Genomic DNA, 12,612 nt, shown 5'->3' with positions numbered 1-12,612 from the left:
GCCACTTGATGCTTCAATTATAATCATGCTCGCATGTATGACGCCCCAACACGCCCCAAAAGGCATATTAACTATGATACAAAGCGCCTTCACACGCAACCACATAACATACATATAGCTATCAATGTATCGACTTTTCAATTCAACATGCTAGCACCTCAGAGCGGGGGCATGCAGCAGCCCCACACGCGAACCGTCCGACGCAGCCGCATGAATTATGCAGCTGGGCTGGCATTTGTTGCCCTCTGCTACGTGCTGCAATCAGCAGGTAAACCGGAATGTGAGTCTTTCTGTCTGCCCTCACACCCAAAACATCAAGGCGGGTTCTCCTTGTTGCAGGTGCGCCGGCATGTCCAGAATTGGTACCAGGGTATATGCTTGCGCAAGGAAAGGGCTTTCCAACGGAAGCAACGACGGAGCAGGTGCCCGGGACCAATCGCCTCCCAGCGCTTGCTCGGAGCTGCAACCTGAGGACGGACTGCACGGGCTTCACCACATCGGGGCAGCTCGTACTATCTAGCATTGGAAACGTTGCGGGCTTGCCGTCGTCAGGCTTGGCGCCCGGCCCCTGTGAGGGGCTTTACGTCCGGGCCGCAGTGGTCGAGTCAGGTGTGTGGGGCATGACTCAGACTTCTGGGTGTCAAGCGTGCAAGCGCAAATGGGCCTTGCAGTTGAGGGCCTGCTGATGGCCATTGGGCGCGCCCTGTTAGTTCTGCCTGGCTGAGCCTTGGCCTGGTGAGCGGCCCAACCGTCGCATGTCCGGCAGTCGTCAGTCCCATCAACCGCACACGGCTTAACCGTCTCGCAGGAGGATTTTCGGATGACCTGACTGGGTTGGAAGTGTCGCATGACTTCGACCTGGACGTGCCGTATTACCGGCGCGTGCCGTGGGGCGCCTGCAAGCAGCTCTGCCTCAGCACGCCAGGCTGCCGCAGCGTCAGCTTCCTTTGCTCAAGGGAGCTGTGCACCCTGAAGACGGCAACGTGCGTGGAGGCGGGCCTGGGCAGCGGCTGCGTGCAGCGGCATGCGGCTTCTTTGTACTTCATGCAAGCCGATCGGGCAGGTGCGGCTGCATGAACCGATCTTGGCTGCTGGATGATGATCAGGCACTGCCGGGCAGGGTCAGGCACTGAGTAGGATGGTTTGGGTTGGTGCGCACCTTGCCGACGCATTGCCGACGCATGCACTACCGTATTTCCTCACTGTTGCCTCCCCGCTCTGCAGTTGACCAGGACCTGCTCACTGGGCCGTACCGCGTTTCGTTGCACTTTATGGGGCTCACGGGGCCGTCCGGACCCTGGAACACCAGCGCGGCCGCATGCGCGCAGCTGGGCAACCCCGCTGTGCAGGCGGCCGCGCTGCACACGACGCTGAGCGCACGCACGCTATTTGGCGCCGCGGAGCGGACCTCGCGCCTGATTTCCAACCGCAGCCGGGACCCGGTGCCCGGGCCGCACTACTTCTGGCTCAGCGGCAGGCACCAGCAGCAAGCGATCCAGCCATGGGACCGCATCAAGTGGCAGGATGGGAGCTCGTTTGTTTTGGATGAGTCAGACGTGCCTCTGACGGTGGAGCAGCCGGGTGGTTGTCTGGCGATCGCGGTGATCAATGGCACCGCGGCGCTTCGAGTGGTCAGTTGCGACTTGGCGGGCTTTCCGCTGTGCAGCGCGTACGCGCCAGGTGGGTTGGCGCCAGGAATGCAAGAGCAGTGCAGCATGCACAATAGTCCTGACATCGTGGGTGCCAGGGGCGCCGTTGTTGAGTTAGCTCTTTCAGCGGTGAGGCACAGCTGGCCTTGCTTGGGGATGGGCTGTTACACTAGGTAGCAGCTGGCATTGCGACGCATGCACTCTGTCATGCGCCCGCACCCTATCTACCTGTTCCTCGTATGCTGTGCCTCGCAGGCGACTACGGAATTCGGTTCCAGGTCGACAGCTCGCTTGCGATCATGTTCAGCGACCAATTTGGCGGCCAGGAGGCAGCAGGGTTCTGCGCACAGCGCGGTGCGGTCCTGCACCGCCCCACCGGGCCGCGGAACATGGAGGGCTTGTTCGAGATCACGTCGCTGATGAAGAGCGACCACTGGCTGGATGGGTGAGTATCGGCGTTGCTGCTCCGTTCAAGCGTTATCCTCTCTTGTACTATAGCAATCTTGAGCGTACCGCTTGTGCGAGAATGTCCGTGGGCTTTACGCTGCTTGAGCCACTCGGGTCAATACCCTGCATGCCGGACCATAGCTGCCGGGGCCGTAGCCCAAAGGGTGCTTCTTGTGCACTTAAATGGCCTATGCTATGTTTGCTCCATGTGCGTTGCAGCGTGAACACAGACCAGCAGGACTACGCCAACGCCACGTACGGAGACGGCTCTCCTATTGATGCTTCTGTAGGTTTCACAGGATGTTGTGTAATTGGGTTTGGGCGGCGTGCTTGCGACTTGCGGAGTGCTGTAAGGGTTGCGCTCCAGCTTACGGTTTGGAGTGCCAGGACGTAATGCTCCTTTACGCTCCGCCTTGCAGGTGCTGGATTACCACAGCGGCAAGCCCAATCCCCCCTACTGCTTAGCTGCAACTGGGTCCTACACCGAGGAGCGGCCGCTGTACCCAGGTGGGCACCGGTGCTTGGCCTTGCCTGTCCCGCCCCAATCGATTACTTGCTTGACACTGGTGTCCGTGCTTTTCGCAGTGTCCTGCTCCGCCCAGCGCTGGGCAGTTTGCCACTGGATTCAAGACAACGGGACTGCCGGACCACCGTATCCGCAGCGCTTGCCCTCTGGTGAGCAGGTCTCAGGCGCTTGTTGTGCTACCGTAGAGCTCGCACATGCAACTGGATGGCATTCATTGAAAGAGACCGCGCTGACCACCTCCTTCTGTACTGTCTCTTTCGAACCCACGCAGCCGTGCTCCCAGCCTGGCAAGACATGCCCGACATGCCCGCACGTGTGCGGCTGCATGCTGGCAACGCCTTCCTCATGGTTACGAATGCACGCGAGTTCCCAGCAGCACAGGCCAGCTGTGAACGCCTGGGAGGAGCCCTGGCATCAATACACGATGCGCCTGTTGACACTCTAATCGCTTCGGTGAGTACATGAAATCATTTTTCCCCAAGCACGTGATGTCGTATTCCATAAGCATTATACCCCTGGCTGCACAGCCACATTCTTGCGCCCTTGCCCCCATGCCGCCGCCTTCTTGATGACAAAGCTTCCATGCCATAGAACTTCACCCTCTGGGAGTCACAGCTAGTTTTCGCAACATGATTCTGCATGGATTTTGGCAGTTCATGTTGCCACTTCAACGCAAACGCTCAATGTCGGCTCACATGTAGTTTATCCTGACAGACTGTATTTGATGTGCGCTACTCCCCTCCGGGCCCACAGACGTTTGTCGAACTGTGGCGCACCCGCGACACCAGCCCCGTGCTTAGCTACCTGGGTGCAACCACCAACACGACAGCGGCTGGCAGCGGCTCCAGTAGCAGTGGTGGCGGCCTGACCTGGTTGGACGGCAGCACGCTCGACTACCAGGGGGCCTGGAACTCAACGGCCGCCAACACCACAGCAGCTGGCTGCCTGGTGCTGGTGCGCGGCGGCGGCTCGGGACCGGCGCTGTGGGAGGTGATACCGTGGACAGGTGAGAACAGAGCAATAGTACCGCTACCACAGCCTCTGCGCGAGCTACACAGTGGCGTTTTCTCACGTGCTCTTCGCTGCCATGCAGAGTGTGCTACGATGCGAAGGAACTTCACCTGCGTGGCGCCGGCCAAACCATGTGAGCTTACAACGTCTTACAAGTACACAGCTGATGCCGGTTTCCTGACTTGGAGATAGTGCCCATGGACAACTAGTGTACGGTATACCGCAGCTGTTGATCAGTATGCTTTACCGGTATGTGTGCTTATCTCGTCCACAGTCCTGCAACCTGCGGCGTCAGTGGTCAGCGGCCGGGCCCCACACGAGCAGCCCCGGCTGTTTGAGCTCCACTTGGGAACACCGCGTACCTTCCCGGACGCCCAGGAGGCGTGTCAAGCGCGCGGCGGCAACTTGGCGTCGCCGTCAGTGGGCCGAGACCTGGAAGTGCTCAAGTCGTTAGTGTACAGGTGATGCCGTAATGGATTGGGTGCCATAAAAGAAGCCATGTATCTCCGCATGCGTACATCTACGTGTCCCCAGTTCCGCACGCTTCCACGCCCCGAGCTGGTACGGTAACTTGACTATGACTCCGCCCACGTCCGCTGCAAACAGGTTTCGCCATGAGATGGCATACGTGGACACCATGCCGGACTACTTCGAGTTTTGGGTTGGAGCCACCACCAACAAGACAGGCAAGTCACTGGGTCTGCACAAATTGGCTTTCCTGCTCACAGGGTGGTTCAATCGATGAGCCCTCTTGGCGCTGCACTCACAAGCACTGAAAACGCTCACACCTTGTGGCCCAACCCGGCCTACAGACGCCAGCGTGTCTTACACGGATTTTACGTGGGTGGGGAACGCCAGCGCGCCGTTTGACTTCCCGATGTGGTACGAGACCTTTCCGATCGGACAGCCCGTCAGGTTTCCAGTCAAGGGCCTGCCCAGCGCGGCGGTATTCACGAGTCCAGTTGGTAAGTGCTGTCAGCTTCGCACATAATCAGGCGAACCCATACTCACATCCTTACATCCCGCGCGCAGGCAATCCGACATTTGCCCGGCGCCGGTCTCAGATAAGCCGGCCCTTCCTCTGCGAAATTGACGTTGTGGACACGCTGGCTGAGCAACAGGTTCGTGCACCGCTGGCTCGAGCTCAATGAGTTGTCGGTTGGCTTCGTAGACGTCGTCTTGATTGCAACGGCTCCCTGCTGTACCGCAGGCTGACGACGGCACGACGTACGAGGTGCTCCGCACACCCTACGCGCTGCCGTACCATGCGGCGGAGCAGGTGTGCCAGGCGCGCGGCGGCCACCTCGCCGGCGTGTCCTCGCCGCAGCAGCTGGGGGCGGTGGCGCAGCTGTGCAGCGCGGCACTGCAAGCCCTGCCGCGGGCAGCCAGCGGTGGCTTTGAGAGCCACGACGTGCCGGACGGCTGCTGGGTGGGGCTGTACTGCCCAGCGGGATACCGCGGTGATGTCAGCTTCATGGACGGTTTCGGCGAGCGTGCCCTACGTAGGTTGGCAAGCTTTCAGCCTTCCATCCTCCAGGGCAGAAGCTGCAGCTCGGGCTCTGACTTGATGTGGCTCGACAGCCGCAGCACCGCAGGCGACGGCGGCCTGGCGGGCCTGGTCAGTGGCGCAGCGTCTAGCCTGAGCCCTGGCAGCCGCTGCGGTATGGTGCGGCCCGGTGCCAGCAGCAACAGCAGCAGCACTGCGACGCTGGCTATGTCAGCTTGCAAGCAGTTCGCCGCGTTCGTGTGCGAGCGTGGCGGCATGAGCACTCCGCCGCCGCTACCGTCCATCACCATCGCCCAGCCTGCAGCTACAGCACCGGCGGCGTCAGCAGACTCGATCCCGTCAGGGGCGGCTCGCTATCAGGGCTGCTACACGCTGGTGGACGGGCAGCAGCGCGCGGCGGCGACGGCTGGGTCGCTGGCACTGGCGCCCACGCCGCTGCCGGTCCTGCTGTCGCAGAACGTGTCCAGTCTGGCTCAGTGCTACAGCCTGGCGCAGCAGAGCGGCCTGGCGCTCTACAGCATCGTGGGTGGCAGCGCTTGCTGGGGCGGCGCCGCTGCTCCGGGTCTGCCGTTCGTCAACGTCAGCGACGATACGATGTGCCGACAGGCCTGCAGCAGCGGGGACACCAGCAGCAACAGCAGCGGCGGCCAGCAGCCGGGCTGTGCAGCGGCGGGCTATGCAGCCGTGTTTGCGCTCACAGCTGCCACTGCCGCAACCGCAACAGCTGCACCGGCCGCGCCCTACGTCTGCCTCACGGAGCAGTTGCTGGCGGCCCTGAACGCCTCAGTCGTGGGGCAGCTGCACATCAGCCCCTCCCAGCTGTCCCGCTGCGAGGCGCTGTGCTCCTCTCTGGCAGCCTGCGACATCTACACGTATGACACGCGAGCGGGCGCCTGTGTGCTGCTGGGTGCTCCTGGCGTCGCCAGCCTGACCAGCCTGCCTGTGTACGATGCCCAGTGGGCCCGGACCACGTGCGTCAAGGCCACTCGCCTAGTTGCGGGCGCTACACCCAGACAGCTCCCCAGCGTCAGCTATGCAGCAGCTGGTTCAGCCACGCACGTGTGCAGCGGCGCGCTGGGTCGCCGCGTTCGTGCTGCGCCTGTGGTCGCGTACAGCCCCCAGGACAGCCTGCCCGTGAGCGACCTGGCGGCCTGTGCGGTGTCGTGCAACGCCAACGCGACGTGCCAGGGCTTTGCAGTGTGGCCCGCAGCAGGCAGTAACGGTTCACTGCTGTGCGGCACGCGCACGGGCATCGTGGTGGACACCAGCTACGACTGGCTTGGGTCACGGTCCTGGCTGGAGCTGCCTGACGCCGCCGCTGGCAGCAACACCAGTGACAGCGGCTCAGTCGGCGTGGAGGGCTGCCTGGTGCTGCCTCGGCTGGCGACACCGCCCGCGTACGTGTGTACCGAGTACGTGGATGCGGCCGGCTGGGAGCTCCGGCGGCTCAACGGCTCGGACGAGCAGGCTTGCCGGGACACCTGTGACGCGGACGACGACTGCTCGCTGTACGTGGTCTACTCGTTGCCGCCCAGCTGCAGCTTACGATTCCGGCCCTTCTATGACAGCAAGGTCTGGCCTGCCGTTGCGGGGACCAACGCTCGCCCTAGCGTTTCCGATGCGGGTCATGTTCGCAGCTGTCTGAATACGCTGCGGCTGGTTGAGCCCCTGGTCTCGCCCGCACGCGGGGAGCGCAGCCGGCGCGTGCGCTTCGGCAAAGGTATGCTGCTGGGTGCCGCCAGTTCCTGTGTCCAGTGTCCAGTGAACGGGGCCAGAGGTTTGACCGTGCAGACAATTGTGGTTGGCCAAGCCAGGCCATGCAACGAGTCCTGGTGTACTTGAGCGCTGTGCTGTGTCATCTCTTTCAATCCATTACAGATGATGCCGTACATCTGTGCGTCCCTAGCATGGATGGCCGTGGAAAGGACTCCTTTGCAGCTAACACATACAAGGACAACGTGTGCGGGGAGGTAAGCCCACCCGACGGGTGGTGCCGCCACGTTTTGCTGCCGGCTGTTGGGGCATGTACGTTCCCACCTCGTGCTTGCTCTGACACTCTGAACATGGTTGCTATCTCGCAGATATGTGTGGAACGCGCCGATTGCAACTACTTCATCACCACTGCGGACGATCCTGAGACAGGCGTGTGCTACGCGAAGAACGGCTTCATTCCGTTCTCCATGGGCGACAACGCAGAGTATCCGGACACGGGCGGCATGACGCGCTACGATCTGGTAGGTTGAGGAGGGGACTGGCATTGGAAGCCGAGGATGCTGCCGTCTGTCCCGCGCCAGGGCTAAATTCGCTCAATCTTATACAGTAACTTGCATGATCTCGCTCGATGCTACCTTGGACTGCTACGCGCAGCTCGGGGTACTGGAGACGTGCCTCAACCTGGAGCGGCAGCTGCCCCGCAGCCCGCCCGTCTACGTGTGCGCGCAGCAGTACAGCGCCGTGTTTGCGGCGGGCGCCCGCAACACATCCGTCGCCACCGCATACGCTTGCGAGGCGCTGTGCGACGCGGGCGCCAGCTGCGTTGGCTACACGTGGATGGCGCACAACAGCACGTGTGTGCTGGGAACCAGTGGCAGTGGCAGCAGTAGTAGCAATAGCACCGGCAGCACCACTGGAGGTCTGGCGGCACGCACGACCGGGCCGTCCTGGCTGGCCACTCAGACGTGCTTGCAGGGGCCGCGCCTGATGGCTGGGCCCACACCAGCTTCCAGCAGCCAGCCGGCATCGGCAGACCAGTACGTGCATGCCGCCGGTGCATGGCACTTGTGTGTGCCGGCGGCGTCTTGGTCCGGCAGCGCCCCCGATGTCCTAGGCGTCGTGCCTTTGCCGAACGCCGGCAATAGCAGTGCCAACTACACGGCGGTCCGGGCCTGCTCCCTGGACTGTACGGCTACGACGGGCTGCCAGCTGTTTTCGCTTCTCTGGCTCAACGATACAGACCCGTCCCCGGCCTGTGTGCTCCAGGGCTGGGGCTCGGCGGCAGTGCTGACCGGCCCAGGATCAAGCCAGGGCTCAGGCCCATTAGCTTTGTCATGCCTGGTGCTCGCGTCCGAGCGCGCGTTTCCCGCGGCGGCCGGTGGCCTTGTGCACCCGCGCGTGCGACCGGCGGCCGTGCAGGCATACCGCAGCAAGCAGTACAGCGTGTACCTGCAGCCCGCCAGCTACAGCCTGGCAGCTGCCACTTGCCAGAGCGCCGGCGGCGGAGGCCAGTTGCTGTCCGTGAACAGCGCCCAAGAGCTGGCGGTGGTGCAGGCGCTGCTGCAGCTGTACTTGCAGCCGAGCACGCACCCTGCAGCCGGGTCGGCGCAGCTGGACACGAGTCCGTTCTGGACGGGGCTGGTGTGGTCTGGCAACAGCACCGGATGGAGCTACAGCCATGGCCGCACAACCAATGCGACGTTTGTGGGCTCGGTGCTACAGTCTGGGGCTGCAGGAGGCTGCGGTGCGCTCGACCTCATAGGTGGAGCAGCAGGGCTCCGCGCGGCCAACTGCACTGCCTGGGCCCTGCCGTTCGTGTGCGAGTATGAGATGCCGGCCGTCGCGGTGGATGGGATCACCAGCTCTGGACAGCCACTGCAGCTGTTCCCCGCGCAGGCCGGATACAGCCAGGCACTGCAGCTTGCCTCGGCTGCCGGCGCAGTGCTTGCGGTGGTGGACTTGTCAGCAGCGGCTCCCGACAGCAGCGGGCGCCACCGCGCACGCGCACTGCTGCAGGCGCAGTCAGGAAGCGCGGTGGTGCGCTTTGGCAGCTCCTCCGCTGCTGCCGCCGCATGCGGTGCGCAGCAGCTGCTGTCCTCAGGCTGCTGGGTGCAGCTACAGCCGCCGGCAGACGCCTGCAACAGCACGAGCGGCACTGCGGCGCTGTGTGGTGTGACCGCGCTGCTGCTGACTGATGCCACATCCACGACGGCTTCCACGCTGCAGTCTCTGGCCGGCCTCGGGTCTGGCACCAGCAGCATCGGCAGTGGCAGCAGCACGTGTGCAGCGGCCCTGGTATCCAGCGCCTCTGGCAGCGCATCCTACGTACGCGCGGCATGCGCCACCCAGGCGGCCTTCCTGGCGGCTGTGGTGGACCCGGACGCGCCGCTGAGGGCTACCTTTCCGGTCGCTATCTCATCCCCGCCGCCTTTCACGTCACCATCCCTCCCGCAGCCTGCATCGTCGCCTCCCACATCAGGTATTGCCGCGCCAGCAAGCAGCAGTAGCAGCGGTGGCGGCGGCGACAACGACGATGATTCGGGCCTGTCCGGGGGCGCCATTGCCGGTATCGTCATCGGCAGCGTGGTTGGCAGCATGGTCATCATCGGCGCCCTCGTTTGGGGCCTTATCATATGGCGCCGCGGCTCTGCCGGGCCCGATGCCAAGCGTTCCACGGGCAAACACAGCCAGTCCGGCAGCCTGTCGAGCGGATTGCCCCACGGGGTTCCCGGCGTGGTTATCTTGGTGGACGACTCCAGTGCCGGCGGTCACAGCAGCAAGGCTGGCAAGGGCGCCAAAGCCGGCAGCTCGCTGCTTGGCAGCAGCCAGCTGAGCAAGGGCGGCTGCGGCTCCAACGGTACTGGCGCCAAGCCGCTGTCGGAGCTTCAGGAGCCGGCAGACTGGTCCCTGGAGAAGTCTGCGGAAGTGCAGAAGGCGCTTCAGGGGTTGCTGGTTACTGCGGACGATCCCGACCAGGTACGTCAGCTTCTGCAGGCATACCGCGTGTCTGCGTGTTGAGATACAAGGCAAGCCTGAAGGCAGCTCTTTTGACAAGCTATGCTGTCCGGGCGTCATGCAAACGCGCAGGACGACGTGACGTGGCGTATCGACCCCAAGACTGACATATCGTGGGAGGAGGAGGACCTGCTGGGCAGGGGGACGTTTGGCGTGGTGTACAAGGGCGTGTACAAGTAAGCGGGGGTGCATGCGTTGCTTGTGTTCTCGCATTCGGCACGTAAAGTTCATACTGCTGGTCGCAGTTTCCGCTGCATCTTAGGGCCAACAGAGCTGCCTTTAGATTGACACGCTGCTCCTGCCTTGGCCCGCTGCACAGGGATCTGCCGGTCGCGGTCAAGGCCGTGCTGCGGGCCGTGCATGGCGAGTTCGATGGAGCCTCGCTCAAGTCGCTGCTGCAAGAGGCGCGCATCCTGGCAAAAGTGCGGCACCCCAACATTGTGACGTGCTACGGCGGATGCATCACCGAGAATGACGTCTTCATTGTTGAGGTGCGCGGGCTGGGGGACTAGGGCTGCGTGTATAATCAGCCGCTTGCACTGCTTCTTCGTGGTTGGCATGGGGTTGATCCTCAACGTCTGCAACTGAGAGGCGTATTCACCTCGTGTCACAGGAGCTGATGAGCCAGAATCTGTCCCAGCTCATCACATCCGCCGCCGGTGTGCCCATCCCGCTCGAGACGGTGCTGCGAATTGCCATGGACGTGGCCAGAGGACTCTTCCAGCTGCACCCCACCATCGTGCATCGCGACCTCAAGCCCGACAACGTGCTGCTGGACGCGGCCGGCCGGGCCAAGATCAGCGACTTTGGGCTGGCGCGGTGCGCGAGTGCGCATGTTGTGGGGCCGCTCTTGACTCCTTGCCTGCTGGTGTCTGTGTGCACATGCCTAACCTGGCGGGTACTTGCCCACACCATGACCTTCAGGTTCAAGATGCAGTCCTACCTGGTGTCCACCAAGAACTTCGCAGCGGGCACGGTGGGTGGGGCGGCGACATGCTGTCCCTTCTACTCTCTGGGGATGCTGATGTGCTTGCAGACAGAAGCATATACGCATACGTATGCGTGGCTGTTTTGGCGTTCGAGCGCCCCAGGCGCGTGCACTACCGCATACTTGGATACATTTTCGCGAAGTCCATACCTTTGATGCAACGTCTGGGCCCCGGTAACCTGATGCCATCGCTACATCGGCACTCCTGCCCGCCCCGCACAGCTGCCCTACATGGCGCCGGAGGCCTTCCGAGACAAGCTGCATGGCATATCTGAGAAAGCAGGTGAATAGGGCTGCGGTAATCAGTTCGTTGCAAACAATGCCCCGGTACGCTTTATAGAGTATGCTACAGGCCTGAGAGTATGCTCTGACGCCCTCTCGCTGTCCTCACACCTGCAGACATCTACTCCCTGGCCATCGTCATCTGGTCCATGCTGACAGGCCAGGTGCAGCCCTGGGCCGACTACCACTTTGCCTCAATCTTGTTCAGGGTCTCAGTGCAGGGCGAGCGGCCGCCGCTCCCAGAGGACCCCGCCCGTTGCCCGCCGCGCCTGACGTCGCTGATCAAGCGCATGTGGGCGCAGGAGCCGGCGTCACGTCCTGGCGCCGGTGAAGTGGTGAAGCAGTTGAGCATTATTGGGCGCGAAGTGAGCAGGGGAGCAAGCATCGGTAGCGCTGGCGCTGGAGGTACCGGAAGTGCCGCAATGTCGAGTGGCTCCACTAGCAACAGTTAGGGCAGGCCACCTGCGATAGAGGCTCCATGTCATTCCTCGGGTTCAGGCAGGTTTTAATTTGGACGGCTTGGACGCCCGGGAACGGATTCGGAATTCACCTACACTGCAGTGCTAGTGTTTCCAGATCTGATGTGCACTGGTCGATCTGGGGTGCCTTCATTGCGAATCAGACCTGCTATGGTAAGGCCGCGGCAGGTCGCATCACTGCTGGTCGCAGAATATTTACCGTGTGTGCCAAATGCTGTTAGTCCTAGCTTGACGCTTCTAACCCTGATATTTCAAGGTGGTTATGGTGGTCAGATTCATGTACTGCGGGTGGCTGTACTGCGTGTTGTCCTATTATTCGAGAGCTGTTCGAAAGGGTATTGACTTAACATGTTGCCCGTCATCTTACGTTTGGCAGCACGTAAGGCCAGTACCGTACAGGTGGCTGCCTGGGCGGGGATTTCCCGGAGATGAGGATGAGTGGGATGGTGGGGGCATATGAAAGGTGATAAAGCTTTGGACTACCGTCTGGTGCTTGCTGCAGAGATTGGAAAGGGATAGGATCAAGCAGGAGTGCGGGTCGCACTTCGGCACGGCCCGCCTATTCGTCTATAGCAAACCTCGGACTTGCACTGATGAAAAGACTTGGGCTCAAAACTAGGTTGTCGCAAGGATAGGATGCGCGGCTGCCAGGCTGCCCTTATATACAACTGCAGCACTTCTTGTGATCACACTGATGAGGTGCTGCGCAGGATGTTTGAGCGGACTTTAGTTAGATTCGTGCAAGCTGGGTTCATAACTCTCTTTGCCTGGTGGTGTTGAATGGAGTAGGATAGGGAGCGTGGAGCGGTTCCCTTCGCCAAATTATGCCGTTAGGGGCTCAGGGCTATATGGGTCCATGATGTGAGGAGCTTTCAGATCTGCGGTCCTGCGGGTTTGTCAGCGCTAGCCCTCTTACGCCGTTCTGCTTTGTGCAACTCGCTAGAACTAGGCGTGAGACCAAAATACCCAGGGATGGGGTAGGAACGAACTTTTTT

At 62.0% G+C, this 12,612-nt stretch overlaps 1 protein-coding gene across 1 annotated transcript; it reads left to right on the top strand.

The window, feature by feature from the left end:
* Window positions 1–24: 24 nt before the first annotated feature.
* CHLRE_01g024750v5 (uncharacterized protein) lies at window positions 25–12,610 on the top strand. Its single transcript, XM_043058534.1, has 25 exons — window positions 25–268; window positions 340–609; window positions 809–1,063; window positions 1,225–1,680; window positions 1,905–2,094; window positions 2,316–2,382; window positions 2,516–2,603; window positions 2,682–2,771; window positions 2,894–3,075; window positions 3,376–3,628; window positions 3,716–3,766; window positions 3,908–4,094; window positions 4,240–4,319; window positions 4,446–4,598; window positions 4,666–4,754; window positions 4,844–6,860; window positions 7,019–7,110; window positions 7,222–7,374; window positions 7,508–9,829; window positions 9,941–10,044; window positions 10,188–10,359; window positions 10,482–10,687; window positions 10,793–10,844; window positions 11,079–11,139; window positions 11,256–12,610. Exons 2-25 carry the CDS (start codon window positions 375–377, stop codon window positions 11,588–11,590), a joined length of 7,890 nt encoding a protein of 2,629 aa, XP_042928448.1. The 5' UTR covers window positions 25–268; window positions 340–374; the 3' UTR covers window positions 11,591–12,610.
* Window positions 12,611–12,612: the final 2 nt, after the last annotated feature.

Source organism: Chlamydomonas reinhardtii, chromosome 1 (genome assembly GCF_000002595.2).
Source record: "Chlamydomonas reinhardtii strain CC-503 cw92 mt+ chromosome 1, whole genome shotgun sequence".
Classification (NCBI taxonomy): domain Eukaryota; kingdom Viridiplantae; phylum Chlorophyta; class Chlorophyceae; order Chlamydomonadales; family Chlamydomonadaceae; genus Chlamydomonas; species Chlamydomonas reinhardtii.
The sequence above is the reverse complement of the archived record's forward strand: the minus strand, read 5'-3'. Positions and strand labels throughout refer to the sequence as shown.